At 49.1% G+C, this 15706-nt stretch overlaps 1 protein-coding gene across 1 annotated transcript; it reads right to left on the bottom strand.

The window, feature by feature from the left end:
* Window positions 1-6145: 6145 nt before the first annotated feature.
* FCAMR (Fc alpha and mu receptor) lies at window positions 6146-14107 on the bottom strand. The gene is given in 6 exon segments (XM_060078279.1): window positions 6146-6330; window positions 6972-7090; window positions 7735-8491; window positions 9453-9791; window positions 12551-12694; window positions 14053-14107. Coding segments are annotated over 6 exon segments (1578 nt in total). The 5' UTR covers window positions 14087-14107.
* Window positions 14108-15706: the final 1599 nt, after the last annotated feature.

Genomic DNA, 15706 nt, shown 5'->3' with positions numbered 1-15706 from the left:
CTTGTCTGGAGTCAATGTTTAACCCCAGGTCAGCCAGCCCTGAAATTTATCATTCCTTGGTAAACCAATAATATATAGTATTTTAGTGTCAATCACTGGAAAATATAATTGTGACAGTGGATTTACCAAAGCTAAATAGCAAGCCCCATTCCCGCCCCCCCAACTTTTTTTTAAGGATGTTGACTGTTTGGGATTATTTATGCCATGTATCCTGCCCTCGCCATCAGCAAATAATGATCTAGCATTTCCTGGCCCCAGCTGTCGTCTACTGGCAGGAGCACAGCATTGGCTCTTCTTGTTCTAATTTCTCCTTTGCGGCTTGGGAGAGGGCATGGGATGGGGACGACTGTCCTTTTGGTTAGCTGAGCGCTGCTGTCTGGCAATGTGGTCCCTAGTGTGGTCACTGCCTGGAATCCCAGACTAGAACCATTCAGTTGGCTGGGCTTGCTCGGGCAAGCTTTTGGGGGAGTTTCTGAGCACAGACTTATGTTCAGAGGCTCCCTGGTGAATCTCCCCATTAGGAAGTAGGTAGAAGGAAACTTCATTATAAATGCTCTATGTTTGCCTGGCTATTGGGTGATTTCATAGGGGCTCCCCAGGGCCCTTCTTAAGGAGCTTGGAGCATAGCATCTATGATCTGGCAGCATTATGTCCATGACAAGAACAAGCTCAATGAAGGAAAAGTCAGGATGGCAAGCTGGGTGGTGGATATGTGGGGAGTGTGAAAGAGGAGGAGAGGGCTGCGACCAGATTAGAGGTTCAGGTTACTGGATGTGTTGGAGAGGGTGACTTACTGGCCAAGTGTGTGCACCTGAGCCTCAAATCTTTTCTTTTTTCGACATGAACTCACTGAGTCACCTCCTTCTCCCTGACTACCTGCCTCCCTGTGTCACTGCCCAGATGTCCAACCCCTCATCTGTTTTCCTAGCTCTGTTGACTCCCAATCAGGGAGTGAAAACAACATTTCTTCTAGGCCTTCCGGGGTGGTGGTGAGGAGGATTGTCTGTACTCTATCATTGTGGCTGGTGGGGGAGTGAAGGCAGAGACTGTGGTGGCTGCCCCCTGAGCCTATGTCTTGCCTTGAGGAGGCTAGGAGTGATGAAGCTGAACATGAAAGAGCCTGGAAATGGAAAGTTGGCCTTGGTCCCAAGGCTCCCTCTATTTCCCCTAAGCCAGTCCCGGGACCCCAAAGAGCTTTTATTCTCTGGTTCTGAGAGGCAGGAACAAATGAACAAACCATTTCTGGGGTTACCAAACCACTCTCTTGCCCTCTACTACCTCCATCCCTTGGCCAGGAAGGGGCGGAATAAGGAAGATTTTCAGAGTAGACATCCAAAGTCAACAGAGTGTCAGGTGACAGGGCCCAGCCCCTCTCATAAGCTACTGGTATCTTCCTGAAACCTTGTTGTTTCCTTGTTCCTGGTCTGAGCCTGGCCTTTAGCCCAAGGTTTGCCTAGCAGGCAGCCACTGGAAAAATATCGCCTGTGATCCCCTGCAGCCTGTGCCATTCGAGCCTCAGTGGTCCCACCTGTATAGTGGTGTACTATCTGCTTCTTTCTGGTGACATATACTATAATAAATTTTCAGTTTTCTTTGCTACATGGCTGGAGGAGAGTGCTGGCAAAATGAAAAATTTAAACAAGTTGCATTTCCTAACCAGTCTGCCCTTCCCATGCCAGGCTCTAAAGAAGTGAACTCCCTGATGCCTTTTTCTGAATTTGTGTCTGAAGTGAGGTGCAACATCTTCAGACTATGGGACAACTTGGAAAACACCTTTGGTCATGGTCATCCTAGCTCTCTTCCTCTTGTCTAATATACTCAGGACTGGGGAGCCAGGACTCTGTAACATTAGGAGAAGAAGTGGCCCCTGTTGATTGACCCTCTACACTCAGAGCAACACTGGTAGATCTAGATCAAGGCAGAAAACAGGCCAAGGTTGGGAAATCGGCCAGAGTTTCAAAGAGGCAGAACACAGAAGATGCCAGATGCTAATCAGGGAACATATGTCTTCAACAAAACGGGACCAGGAGGCAAATGGTGGCCTCCTGACCTAGTGCCTCAGTGCTCGTGATTTCTACAAGCCTCTAGGAGTATGGCATAGGGTCCTTTCCTGCAGCTGGCACCTCTCTGCTGCCTGTCTGGGTTTCAGCTGACCCCCTGGAGATCAGGCCATGGGGTGACAGCTCATCCCCTTGCTGATAGTGAAGGGAGCAGTTTGGCCTGGGAGGACCAGGGCCTGCAAGCCAAGCTGTGTCACTTCAAGAAAAATGGAGGGCTTGGTGGCCCTGGACCCTGCATGCAAGGCTACCCACAGGGAGTGCATTTCCTTTCGTGTAGAATCTCCATTCTCCATTGAACGTTTGTCAAGCTGTTAGCCCTGGATTATCTACACCAATGGAAAATAATCACATAATCCATGTCTACTTGGCTGAAGTGAAGTATAAGTCTTTCGGTGGAAGTACCTTCCTCTTTATATCTGACTGGAGCTGTTATTTAACTGATTCTGTATTTCCCAGACCCCACTGGCTCCTGGAGAAGAGGAAGAAATCCCCAAAGTCTTAGTGGAGAGCATGAGAAGTGGTCTGTGGAGTTAAGCATTTGCCCTGAGTTACCTATGACGGACACTGCTGCAGGCGATTAAGATCTGAGCAAAATTTGTACAAATGCCAATAAGGACCTCGGGGCTGGTGAGTGAATTTTTAGCTCTTAGTTCCAGCTCCCTGAACTTTTCCACTTCACTTAGCCAGGACAGGAATAAGTCAGCTCAGTGATCGAAGAGAACAAATTACTGGAAATGGTTATGACATTTTTACACCCAGGCCTAAAAGAGGAAAACAAGGAATTCTCTAGAACCTTAAACAGGGAAGGCCTGACCAGATATGCAGGCCATAAGTCCAAGTATGGAGGTGCAGCGCCGTGATCAAGGATCTAGGCTGTAGCTGCTGTGCGTTCAGTGCCCAGGTGTGTAGCTACTTCCTGTCTCTGGCTTCAGTCTTCTCATCTGTAAAATGGGGATTATCCTGCCTACCTTACAGAAATGTTGCATCAAATGAATACGGAATGTGAAAACACCTAGGGGCGTGCCAGCTGTGTAGAGATACTTAACGAACAGTAGCAACATTAATAAGTAGTGGTGGGGTGAGAACAGGAGGGTTGAGCCCTAACCCGGAGAACATGCTTGATCCTAGGAAAGTCAGTGCTTCCCTGCCCTGTATCTTGGATTAGAAATCTCCACGGACACTTCCCTGATTCCAGCTTCAGAGATGGAGTGTCTCCGTGCCCCTCATCCCAGAGGTGTGGGTATCATGCTAGCTGGGGATATGAGATTAAAAATCCAAAGCACTGACAATACCCAGCAGTGGATGTGGCCTGCTTAGCCTGCTTTGCCTCTGGCCCCTTAAGTCCAAGCTCCTGCCCCACTGCAGGCATCCTTTAGCCTATAAAGGAAAGCTGTAAGCCTTCAGGGCTGCCCCACTTCCTTCCTGGCCAAGATTTCCCTCAGATCTTATCTCTGTTCTGCTCCAAAGACTTTGATCTTGGCTTTGCTCCATCCATTTGAAATGTTACTGGCTTCTGCTTGTGGACCTCAGCTTTCCCTGGAACTCTGATTTGGCAGTCTTTCCTACTTCTGGAAGCTGCCCCTGACTCCAGCCCCTTGGCCAATACCCTTGCTGGTTGGTCCCCTCCTTCCCCCAGGCAGGTGGTCAGGCAGAATGCCCCAACGGCTGAATCCCAGACAGAAGGATTACAAGAGCTCAGAAGGAGGAGGGGGTGAGGAAAGGGGTGGTCCAGGGCAGCTGTTGAGAAGGAGTGATCCTTCATATCAGAGTGGGAACAGGAGAGTCTCAGTTGGTTTTATGGCTTAATGCGGGGATTGGCAAATTATGGCTCTCGAGCCAGATCCAGATCCAGCCTGCTTCTGTAAATAGTTTTGATGGAACATAGCCAAAGTCATTCACTTAGGGATTGTCTCTGGCTGCTTCTGTGCTGCCAGGGCAGAACTGAGTAGTTGTGACAGAGGCTGTATGGCCTGCAAAGTCTAAAGTATTTACTATACGGCCCTTTCCCAAAAAGGTTTGCTGACCCCTGGTTTAGTGCAGCAAGCTTCCCCAAACAAGAAGTTATTTGAGGAACCCAGTACTGTGAGGTTGCTTCACCAAAACACAATAGTCCAAAACCCGGGGAAACACACACAATGTCCCCACCCCCCAGAGCTATTCACAATGCACCTTAGTGAATTAAAGTCTTCCAAAAATCCTGCACAAAACCTGTTTTTTGTTTAACCCACATTTCCCAAACTTCTTTGGTTTACCAAACCTTTTTCTCAGCATGCCTCTTAACAGTCCTCAGAAGCTAGAATTCTGTGGATGCCTCTGGAAAACTCTATCAGGTGGAATGATCCTATACAGCCTGGGTTCTCTCCTGTCCCTGCCTCTAATGAGCTGAGGGACCATGGTTGAATTACATACCCTTCAGGGCCTGCTTCCTCATTGGTTGGATGGGATAACAGTGGCTCTCCTATCTCTTTTACAGGTGTTTCAGGCAGGTCCCTGAGATCATGTGCATGAAAATGGTCTGGAGCTAGGGCTGTGGTGTCATTGATTTTTGACGATGAGCTTTTCTCTGACACATTGTTTAGCAAAGGTGAAATGGGGAAGCCACCAGGTCAAGGTCGTGAGTTCCCTTTTCTAGTCCTCACTCTGTTATTCCTAATTGGGTTAACTGAGTGACTTTCAACAAGTTACTTCCCCCCACGGGGTCTCAGTTATCTCACCCTGGGCAATGGATTTTAGACTGGTTAATCTCTGAGGATCTATTAGCTCTGAAATTTGGTGATTCCATTGGTTAGGTGCAGGCAACTTCCCTGCTTATCCAAAGCAGTGAGTCTTTCTCTCCCAAACCATGAAAATGGCATCATATTGATTTTCTCTGGACGTTGTCTGGGTTCAGCTCCACCTATGAGGAGATAGTAAGGAAGGAAGGATTTCTGGTGCTGCTGACACCTTAGGAGAGAGGGCCGAGCCTTCTGGGAATGTCTACCTGACAATTCTTGACTTGATACTGGAGCCTTTCTTTCCCTTCTATTCCACTGCTCAAGGGCTGCTCTGTCCAAACATGAAGTTCAGACAGCTTGCTGACAGATCTGGCAAAATAAAAGATCAGATGTAATTCCTGAAAAGACAGTGGGCCCAAGAGTGGAGCAAAAGTCCCACAACAGGCATGAAATAAAGTGATTGTAAAGCAGAATCCACATAAAATTCCTCTTGGCCACCTTCTCTCTTATCTGTCCCTCTTACCATAACCACTTTCCAGCTTCATCATCAGTCCTTGATGTCAAGGATTTACAAGCAGTTGAATAAGAGGAGCTTTATGAAGAAGATGAGAATCTACTGAAAAATACCCTCTTCCTTCATGAACTTAGGAAAATCCCAGAAAATCTTGACTGGGTCAAAAGGTCTACAGCATAATAAGTATGAGGCCAAATGGGCAGGGATGAATTGGGAATGAGGTTTCTTCCTTTTGGTCCCTGCGTAAGGACCTGTGGGATCATCTAGGGGACTCCCAAATGAAGGGGGATTCAGAACATCTGTGTTGGCAGGGTCCCCAGAGGTCATGGAGCCCATGCCCCTCCAGTCAGCCATTCAGTCACAAATATTTATTGGGGGCCGTACTGAGCTGAAGTTCTTTGGGGACACAGTAAGATGGAGAAAACACAATTACTGCCCTAAGAGCTTAGAATGTACTTGAAAAGGATATAGTTTAATGTGTGCAGCAGGCTGAGTGTTAAGAGATGTCAGAAAAAGGAGACACCTACCAAGGGCTAGGAGTGATGGTTGAAATGTTGTTAATTCTCCACTCTGATTGGAAGCCTCTCATATTTTCAAACCTTCAGGAATGGAAATTCCACTTTTTCCAGGTCCACTGACCTCCAGTAACTAATAGATCCTTTCTTGCAGCCTTCTTTGAGTCATAGTGTCACCTTTGGCCATGAAAAATGCTGGACCTTCCTTGGTCTAGTGATGGTCAGCCTTTGCTTCCCCAAATGGAGTCCCAGCTCCCCAAACTTCCCTTCATACAGGCGGAGGAAGGAAGAGAAGAGGCTGGTATTCGGTCCTGGTTCTTTTTTCCATGGTGACTGAGCAGCTTATCTTTCCATTCCTTGGGGTCCAGGGTCCCTCTCCGGGATACTCAGGCTGGCATGGAGAGGAGGAGAGTCATCCTGGAGCATCTTCCTTTCCACCTGGGGAGGCTGGTCTGGCTGGAGGCTCAGCTCCGGGAACTGTGTCATCTGAATCAAGGTGACCCCTGATGATCTTTCTGTCTCCTGAGCTGCAAAGACACAGAGAACACTGTGAGCGTCCTGGGCACTGAATTTGATTCCTTGAGAACCACTTTCACCCACCGCAATCCTCAAGGACTTCCTGACACAGAGGATTTGCAACTGAGCCCTTAGATCGGCAGGGACTGGGCCAGGCCTTTGGGGCACTGGGTCTGAGAATCTTAGCCCTTTTGACTTGCTCCCAGAGCATCTCACCCTTCCTTCGCCAGATCTAAATGCCGTGGAGCAGTCCCTTTAGGAATGTTTAAACCTGGGCCTGGTACTTTAAGAGACCTCCAGCTGGGCCGTGCAGAGGGTGCAAATGCAGTCTGGTTCCACATTTGGGCCCTGTACTCCGACCTGCTGTCAGGAGTGTTCACGTGGTTCATATGACTACCAGCTGTCTTGCCATCTTCTGAAGAGCTTCTCCTTAAGCTCTGGGATGCCACTGAGACATAAATATATAGACTACTTTCCCATTTGATTGATAAAGGAACCAAGGCCAAGCTTGGTTAAGTGGCTCAGACTAGAATTTAGCACTTCTACATCCAGAAGTCCTGGTACCAACTCTGACCCCGACCCAGTCCTGAGGGTGTCAGATGGGAACAAGTGCTCCCCTCCCTGGCCTTGGGGTGACTTAAATTCCACTTACACCTCCTTTTTCTCCGGAGCTTCCTTTGCAGCAGAACAAGAGCCGTCAGCATAAACGGACACAGCACCGAAGAGACTGGAGTCAGCATCCGAGAGAGGTTTTTATCTTCCAGAGAAGCACTGGAGTGGAAGCAGCAGGGGAGGGGATGGTAAAAGCACAGGAGAGGGGAGGTTGGAGCTGGGTGGGAGACTAAGACCCTTTGGCCCTTGCCCCTCATTTTACAGATGAGAAGCTGAGGCCAAGGCAAGCTGGCTGCCCGAATTCCCATGGAGGGTTAGTTGCCGAGCTGGGACTAGGTCCCCTGCCTTCCAGTTCCCGAGCCCTGATCCTTTCCCTCCTCCACCAACGTGCCACAGTGGGCAAGAGAAGTGAGTGAGGGTCAGGGCATCTACACTTGGCATTTGGCTTTGCCACAATCTGTCTTTGTAGCTTCAGTGAGTCACCCCCTGACCTCGTCAGAGCTTTGTTTCCTCATCTTTAAACAAAAAAAGTCCCAACAGTCCCACCTAAATATGCCGTTATTCTAGTGCTTATATTTTTGCTTGAAAGTCACATGAAGATACTCAGATAGGGTTCTCCCAGCAAGGACCCTTGAATGAGGGAGGATTCTGACTTTCATGTCCCTTGCGCTTTACTGTCCTGAGGTTACAAAGGGAGAGGAGTGAGCAGACAGAGGGAGTCACAGAGGTTAGCTCACTGAGGGGCGTGCAAAGGGATGGAGCAGATGTGGAGTCCCAATGGAGAGGGCAGCCTGGGGGTTTACCTCTTCACGTGGGAGTCCTTGCCCAGGGGCCTGAAGGGCCTTGCTGCCAGGGCCAGTCTTGACGTCACTTGGGGACCACTGTCTCCAGCAGGGATGTCTAGGTCTCCTTCACTGCTTCCTTCCGCAGATGCCATCTCTATGCTGGTTGGCTCCAAGGTCCACACAACTGCAACTGGGGTGGTTCCTTCAACGGAGCCCAGGGCTTGTGGCTTAGAAACCGACATTTCTTCTTGGAGGGTTTCCCACATCCATTTTTCTGAGACCAGGGTTGATGGCCTAATGGTCACCATGACCTTCTCAGCTGTGTCTGGGGCTATTCTGACCCTCTCTGTTTCCTCTCTTTGCCTATCAGTCCCAGTAGTTGTTTCCCTCTCTCTTTCGCTGGCCCTAGCCCTGTTTGCTTCCAAACTTCTGGTGCTCCACACTCGATCATCTTCTGTTGTATGGGACACACCTCTGATGGCTGAAGCTGGACTCTGCGGAGTGGGCATGGTTGCCCAAATGGAACCCTCTAGCTGGCTGCCTGTCCCTGGAGCTACTACCCCAGTTGCTCCTGGGGTTTGTCTTCCCTCAGCTGAAGCTGTGGTTTTGCTGGTTCCTAGAGTCAGAGCAACTCTGTCCCATCCTGTCCCTTGTCTCTCTATAGTCTGGATAGTTCCTGGTGTCTGTCTGTTGGCCGCTGGCGATACTGTCACAAAGGATCCCGTGATGAGCTCGCCAGCAGCCACAGTGGCTGAGGGGATGGCTCTGGAAAGACCTGTGTGAACAGCAGAAGGAGACCAAATGAGAAGGCTATCGGGGCTGCCTACAGGACACCAAGCTGCAAAGGACACCAGTCTTGACGTGTTTGCTCCATGGAATGCAACCTCACTAAGCAATGCAGTCTTTGGCCGATATGTTGGATAAAATAAAAAATTGGGAAAACCAGATGTGTTCTCTAGTTTGTTGCCAATATTGACATCTTATGTCCCTATCTCCTTTTAAGCCCACAAATTCTCTATCCAGCTGCCCCAGGACACCATGCTGTCCCCTTTCCCAGGGCCCACATCCCTTCACGTACTGCTTTTCAAATAAGAAAAAAAGAAAACTCCAGTCACAGCAGAGCAGCCAATGTCAGCAGATGGTTAGATAGCAACATCTAATCAAACAAGTCCACTCTCTGGACTCCTGCCTGCCTGCGCCATGTCACCGGTAGACCTGCCTTTCATAGCCTGGATGCCCTTCCTTGGACTCTGGGTACCTGACTCTAGGTCAACTCTCCAGAATGAGCCACGCACGGCACTGGCCTGGTAGCTGTCGGATGTCTGCTGAGACACTCAGTCTTAGGAAGAGCTCAGTCTCCATTCTTCTGCTTTGCCTGTCTTATGTGCTCTGCATGTCTGAACAAAGAGACATCATGACCCTAAGAAGCCATGTCCTCCAATTCACCAGCTTCACCGAGCTCTCTTCAAATATATGTACCACAACTTTCGGGGGGAATTGGGTGAGACAGATTACGGGGATTTAGTTGGGACATTTTCCCTAGTATCTACCTTCCCTCTGAAGGTGGTCTCCAACTGAAATGAAAGCCTATGTCTTAAAGCCCTTGCCTGACCCCAACTTTTCATCATCACACCCCTTGTGTTTAAAGCCCTCTTGGACCTCTGGGTCTTCTGTTGCCCCTTGCCCTTCCTAGCATTCATGTCACCAAACTTGACCTGCCAGCCATCAGCCCTTACCTGCAGAGATGGTCAGGTTCATGCTGAAGAAGAGCATGTTGTTTGTGTTTCCAATGCCACAGCGGTAGTGCCCCACATCCTCCGGGGACAGCTGGGACACCCTCACCACAAACAAGCCTCTTTGTGGGAAGTCTGTTAGGGCCACACGGCCACGGTAGCGAAGGTGAGTGTAGTGGTTGGTGGACACGATGGTTTGGCAGACCCACGTCCGGGGGCGGAGGCGGCACCAGTACTTCCTCTGGTGGCTGTTGACGGGCAAGGGTGGGTAATGGCACTGGATGGTGACAGCTCCCCCAGGCTCCCCAGACACCAGCCTCGGGCCCTTCAAAGCATTTGCAGCTGCAGGCAGAGAAAAAAAGAAGTCCGGAGCAAGAGTGCTGAATTTGTCACTGTTTGGGGAGCTATGAGCTCCAAACTCTGGCAGAATTAGGGAACAGGTCAGAAAATGCCTTCATGAAAGTGAAGCTAAAAAGAATCAATATAGAAATGTCAGAGCTTAGCCACTAGGTCAGGAGTAGCTCCAAGGTATGAAATGGAGCTGTGTCCAAGGCCCTATGGAGAGATGAAAATGCAGCAATAATCTTACCACTATTTAGCTAACCACTATTGAGCTTATCATGTGCAGGTGATCTTGTACATGTCTGTCCAAAGCCTGGATTCATGCCACTGTGCTCCAGTGCAGATGTTTTTTAAAAAATGCAAATGTTTAAGAAGCTGCCATCTAAGCACCTGTAATAAGGCCAAGGCAACAGCTGACAGAAAGGCTGTGGTTTATTTGCATGGAATGTAAAAGAGAGATGTTAAAACAACAATATCCTGTGATAAACCATAATGGAAAAGAATATGAAAAAGAATATATATAAGCATAACTGAATCACTTTGCTGTACAGCAGAAATTAACACAACATTGAAAATAAACTATACTTCAATAAAAATTTTTTTTAAAAGAGGGATGTTAAATAGTAAAAAGAGATGAGTGTGACTTCTGCTGAAAGGAGAGGGTGCTGGAAGCACAGGAATCCTGCTCTGCTAGGCGGATAACTCCCCAGGCCATCGTTTTCAAAAATGTTCATACTGTTCACTTCTCTAGAAATGGAAATAACCAAGTGCCACCGTCAAAGCACGGCAGAATTGTGAATATGTCTGCTTTGGTGGTAGGCATGAACCATAGTTGAAGTACAGTCTATGGTCTTTTTACTGACTTAAATTTGATCCAATGCAAGCAGAAACAAGTTTACTCTTTCTCTCACTGCCTCTTCATACTAGCTCTGGGATGTCCCTCCTCCTTGATGAAATCTCAGACATAATTTCAAATATAGTAGCTTTCATAGTCTCGCTTGGATAAGAAGATGCCCAGCCCAGTGACTGCTGCAACTCCAGCCTCTTATCCAACTGAAGCCTCTTCCTATTTCCCAGCTACACTTGGAGGCCTGATGTGGGGGGAGGGGTACAGGTCGGGGTCTCTTGCTTTGCTCGACCCCTTCCCCTACTCAGAACTGCTCTTGGGGCCCCTCTGGGATTGGGTGTGGAGGGGAGAGACGAGAGGTGAATGGAAAGTCGTGATCTGCTGGTGGCGCCCTCTGGGCATAGCAGACGTCCAGAGCTGTGTCCTTCCCTTTTGCCTCCCAGATCGCTTGTCCGTGGCCTCTGGCTGCAGTTCCCTCTTGGTAAGAACTGCCTCTCCTCCTGCTGGCCTTTTATGACTCCTCCACCACCAAGCTTAGGACTTCTGGCCATGTGCCCCTCTCGTGGTTACAATCCCTTCTGGGTAGACCTCTTGGTAGAGGCATTGGGGCAGCTCCTTTCTCTGGGATCTACATTTGGCCCCAGGAAGCACACCTTTGTCCTGCTGTCAGGAGAAATCTGGGACAGACAGCAAGCTTGTTGAGTGGCGTCCTAGAAGTTCCTTCTCTTACTTGGCTTAAAGTGAGGAGGAGGCGATCCATCTTGTCCCCCAGGGGCAGGTGGTGGAGAGCACAGCACACTGTCTCTCTCCAAAAAGCTCTTCTCTTCTACCTCTGATGATTCTCTAGGAGACTACACGGTGGGCTATTTCTGGAACAACTAGCCTTGCCATCTCTCTCCATAGTCCTGCCCAGGTGGTTCTACATGTTGCTTTAGGATGTGGGTGCCTGGCATCTATCAATTTGTTCTATGTCTTCAGCACCTCTGAATCCAAGAAAGTTTCATCCTGTTGCCAGGACTGGCTACATAATTTGCAGGGTCCAGTGCAAAATAAAAATGGAGGGTCCCTTATTCAAAAGTTACTAAGGATTTCACTATGGCAACAGTAGAGCATTAAACCAAGCACCTTCTGAATGGGGTCCTGTGTGACTGCACAGGGCACATGCCCATACAACTGACCTTGTCTGTTGCATATGTCTTGAGGTCTCATTATAGGAAGAGTCAAGGCCATACATGTTAGGGATAAATCAATACTCATTGTAGGTTTAATTAAGCGACACACCACAACTATGCCACTATTGATAAAGTTAAATGGTAACTCATCATTAAAAAGTAAGAATCTTCGTAATTACAAACAAGGACCACCTCAGGATGACAGTGATGGTGCTCTGATAAAGTGTTCACACCTCATATTTCAGGAATCTGCATGTGATCTACATGCGGCGCAGGCAAAAGGATTAAGGAGCCCAATTAATCAGCCGGATGGGCTGTTCTGACTTTGCAGTTGAGAGCTGATTAGGAATCCTTAATCAACTTTTGCAATAAACATTTTTTTCTTTTATAAATACCAAATTTCACTTACCCTTAAAAACTTATTCGCTGGATGACTAGTAGCTCTTGGTTATATATAATAAAGGTTTTTAGAATTTAGTACTGGTTGCCTGTGAGAATTAAAGAAAGGGCTGACATTTTAGGATCAATGTGGCGCCTGCCAGGGGTCCCTTCGGTGGAGGTGGTGCCCGTGCTCTCATTCACCCATCATCTCCCAGCAGCTGTCCACTGTACGGCTTCAGTCAGGGATGGGCGAGGGAGGCCTGCACTGGAGCTTGACTGGAGGCCATGGACTGGAGCTTGACCTGGTCTGAGGAAGTGCAAAAGGCCTGTGACACGAACAGGGAGAGCAGGGCTGGTGCCTGGGATGGATCACTCCTCCCTCCAGCAAAGGGGTGAGAAAACCGGGAGTGTCTCCTTGGCCCAGAGGGTGGGCCCAGAGGGCAGAGAGCCATCCCACAGCCACCTGAGACACGGTCTTCCGTGTGGAGGGGCCAAAACAGAACCTGGGGCACAGGGAGGAGATGGGCCCTCGAGGGATCCACAAAGGCATCCACAAGAGGAGGAGCCAGCTCTAGAGCCCTGCCAGGCCAGAGAGTTCCCAGCCATCCCATCAAGTAAGAGCTGCCTGGCTCCTGCTGTCCTCCCACCTGCTGCTGCGACCCTACTGGCGTCCCAAGTGCCAGCTGCCTCGGCGGGGAGGAGAAGGAGCAGGGGAAGGGAGAAGGCAGCCCCCAGAGCCCTCCCTGCCTTCCTGACTGCGGGCCGTGGGTGACAAGGGGGCAAATCTCTGAATGAAGATTAAATTGCTGACCAAAATATTTAACCAGCCACTTACAATGATCAAATTAGAACATCTGAGACTTAAAGGAATTAGGTTAAGACTCCTATATGTTCGGAGAAAAATCATGGGCCTGCCTGAGTTTTCATCTGGGGGCTGGGGAAGCTTGCTTCTTCTGAAAAATTTTAAAGGGGGCATTGGGAGATGAAAATAAAGAGGTGGTGTGATTATATCACAGAGAGTTCTCGCTCAGAGATAAGCTACCTTTGATTCATTAAAATTCTGATTTGTTTGTAAGACAAACACAATTGTTAATCCTTTCTTTGTATTATCATAGCGTTTATTTATTCATTTATTCTTTCGACAATTATTTGTTAAGCATCTACTTGGGTACCAGGCACTCTAAGCACATACTCACTACATTCCTCAATGGCTCTCCATTACCATCAAAATAAAATCAGATACCACAGCATGGAGAGAGGACCATTGGTCATCTGAGCCTGATCAGCACACCAGCCTGTCAGGACCTACAGAGCAAGAATTCTGTCTTTCATCCGTGTGTCCCTAGTGCCTGGCACATGGTAGGCCCTCCATAAGTATGCATTGACTAAATAAGTAAATGTGTAGATGTAGTATTTACCCATCTGGTTTCTCTGTAGACTCTGCACTATTTGGAGTAGGTCAGGGTTTTTACGTCCCTAGTACTGGGTCTGGCACTTGAGCGTTTTTAGAATGAGTGGAAATAGAGTGGTGCTACTTCTGGCTTTTGCACACCCTGGAACCCATATCTTGCAAATGCAGCCAACTTTCTGTCATCAACTTGAATGGAAGAGAGCAGAGACAGATCAAAACTGTGAATATTCCAGCAATCATCAAGTCAGACATATGCTCCCTCATGTGAGCTCTCACCTCCCTCATTCCCTCTGACCCGGATCTGACCACTCCCTCGATCCAAAGCCATGCAGTTGCCCGAACTACGGTGCGGGTGCTGAATGCTGCTGAGGTGCCCGTCAGGCATGTCTGCGGCCTGGAAGGCTCGGGTCTGGGTGTACAAGCTCTGAAGCTGGGCTGTTTGGGACTCACCCTGCAGCAGACACAGTATGAGGAGGACGGGCATTTTCCATCCTGCCCTCTGGTTGGTGACCTGCAAAAAAAACACTGCAGATGAAGAGGCTTGAGAGGAGACGAGTGAGAAGCTGGGCGGTAGCCCTGGGACCTGGGCAAGCACCTTCTCACTCTGGGATCTTGGTTTGCTCAGTGCTGGGGCTGGATCAGCTCCACCTAAGAGCAGGATGTACCTGCCCTCTGAGGGAAGCACACCTCCATCCTCACGGCCCTAAACACGCACATTTGGCCTGGGTCACTGCCACCAAGACTAAAAAACTCCCTCTGGGGGATTCCAGCCCCGGCACCCACCTGCCAGCATGGAGCTCTGGATTTGGGGGAGCATTGTGTAGTGGAAGGACCCCAAGCTAGAAGTTTAAAACTTAGCTGGAATTGTGGGACCCTGGAAAGGTTACTCAGTCTTGGGGATCAGCTTCCTCTCCAGGGGGAATGAGAATCTGTACGGGGCTGTTGTACCAGTTAAATGAGACTGTTTTAGAAGAGTCAACAGCAGGCCTAGTCCTGAGTGGCTCGCTTCCCCTTCTCTTTTGCAGAAGGAGAATTGCTTCCTTCAAGGGAAGCTTTCTATCTCACTGGTAGTGTGCCTCCAGTCAACAATAGGAGTAAATTAACTCTCAGGCCAAGTAGTTTTCTGCCCAAGGGTCCTATTCTGTTTCTTCTCCACAATTTCTAGAAAGCCCTCCCTGGCCCCCAGTCCACACTGATCTTTCCCTGCTCTGGTCTCTCTCACTGGCCTGGGGAGCTCCTTGAGGGGAGGACTTTGAGCCTCCAGGCTCTGAAACAGGATCCAGCCGGGTGTAGGTGCCCAAGGCACAGCTATTGTGAACAAGAACCTTCCACTCTTTTGACAGACACCATGCTGACCACTACTCAATGGCCTTCTGTTGCTTGCTGATTAAAAAGGCAGGGATGGTACATTATACTTCATTTGTAGTTCCCACAGGGTTTTCGTGGATGCTTTTTGAGTGACTAAAAATCTCTTCTTTGAATCTATCTACTCTGCAGTTCCTGGGACCTGTGGACTTTTTTTTCTAAAGAAAGCAAAATTAAGTTAGCCATAGTTTTCTCCTTCCAATGCTAATACATGTCTCGCTAATGTTAAGAACAGGCTCTTAACAGTCAATGGTCTGGTCCCCTCGCCCCACGCCCTGTATAACTAGACAAAGCCACACGAGGCCACTGGCCAGTCTGGGCTGTGGGCTAAAGGGGGAGAAAAGGGAACAAGGTGAGGAGGAGAGGGGGAAGGCAGAGGAAGTGGGAGAAGGGGAAAGGAAAGGTAAGGTGGGAGTTGAAAAAAAGGAGAGAAGAGAGAGGAGAGAGGAGAGAAGGAGATAGAGTCCATGGTTGGCCCTGTAATGCAAGCTGTCGGCTCAGTGTGGCTCTGCCTAGCCATCTCCGCTAAAGCCTCTGCCTGCTCTATCCAGGTAGGGCCCCCAGAGTGGCCAGATCTGGAAAAGTCCATGGGCTCCTTCTGCTTCCTGTGCCCTCCCCTTAGAATCTTCCGGGTCTTGGGCACCATCATGGCAGCCTCAGGCCCTCCCTGCCCTCCAGAGCTGCTGGTTTCCTGCCTGCACCTGGAGGCTTTCCCAGGTGTGCCTGCAGCTAATATGTT

The sequence above is a fragment of the Mesoplodon densirostris genome, chromosome 2 (assembly GCF_025265405.1).
Source record: "Mesoplodon densirostris isolate mMesDen1 chromosome 2, mMesDen1 primary haplotype, whole genome shotgun sequence".
NCBI classification, from domain to species: Eukaryota; Metazoa; Chordata; class Mammalia; order Artiodactyla; family Ziphiidae; genus Mesoplodon; species Mesoplodon densirostris.
Note: the sequence above shows the minus strand (reverse complement) of the source record. Positions and strands in the feature narration are given on the sequence as shown.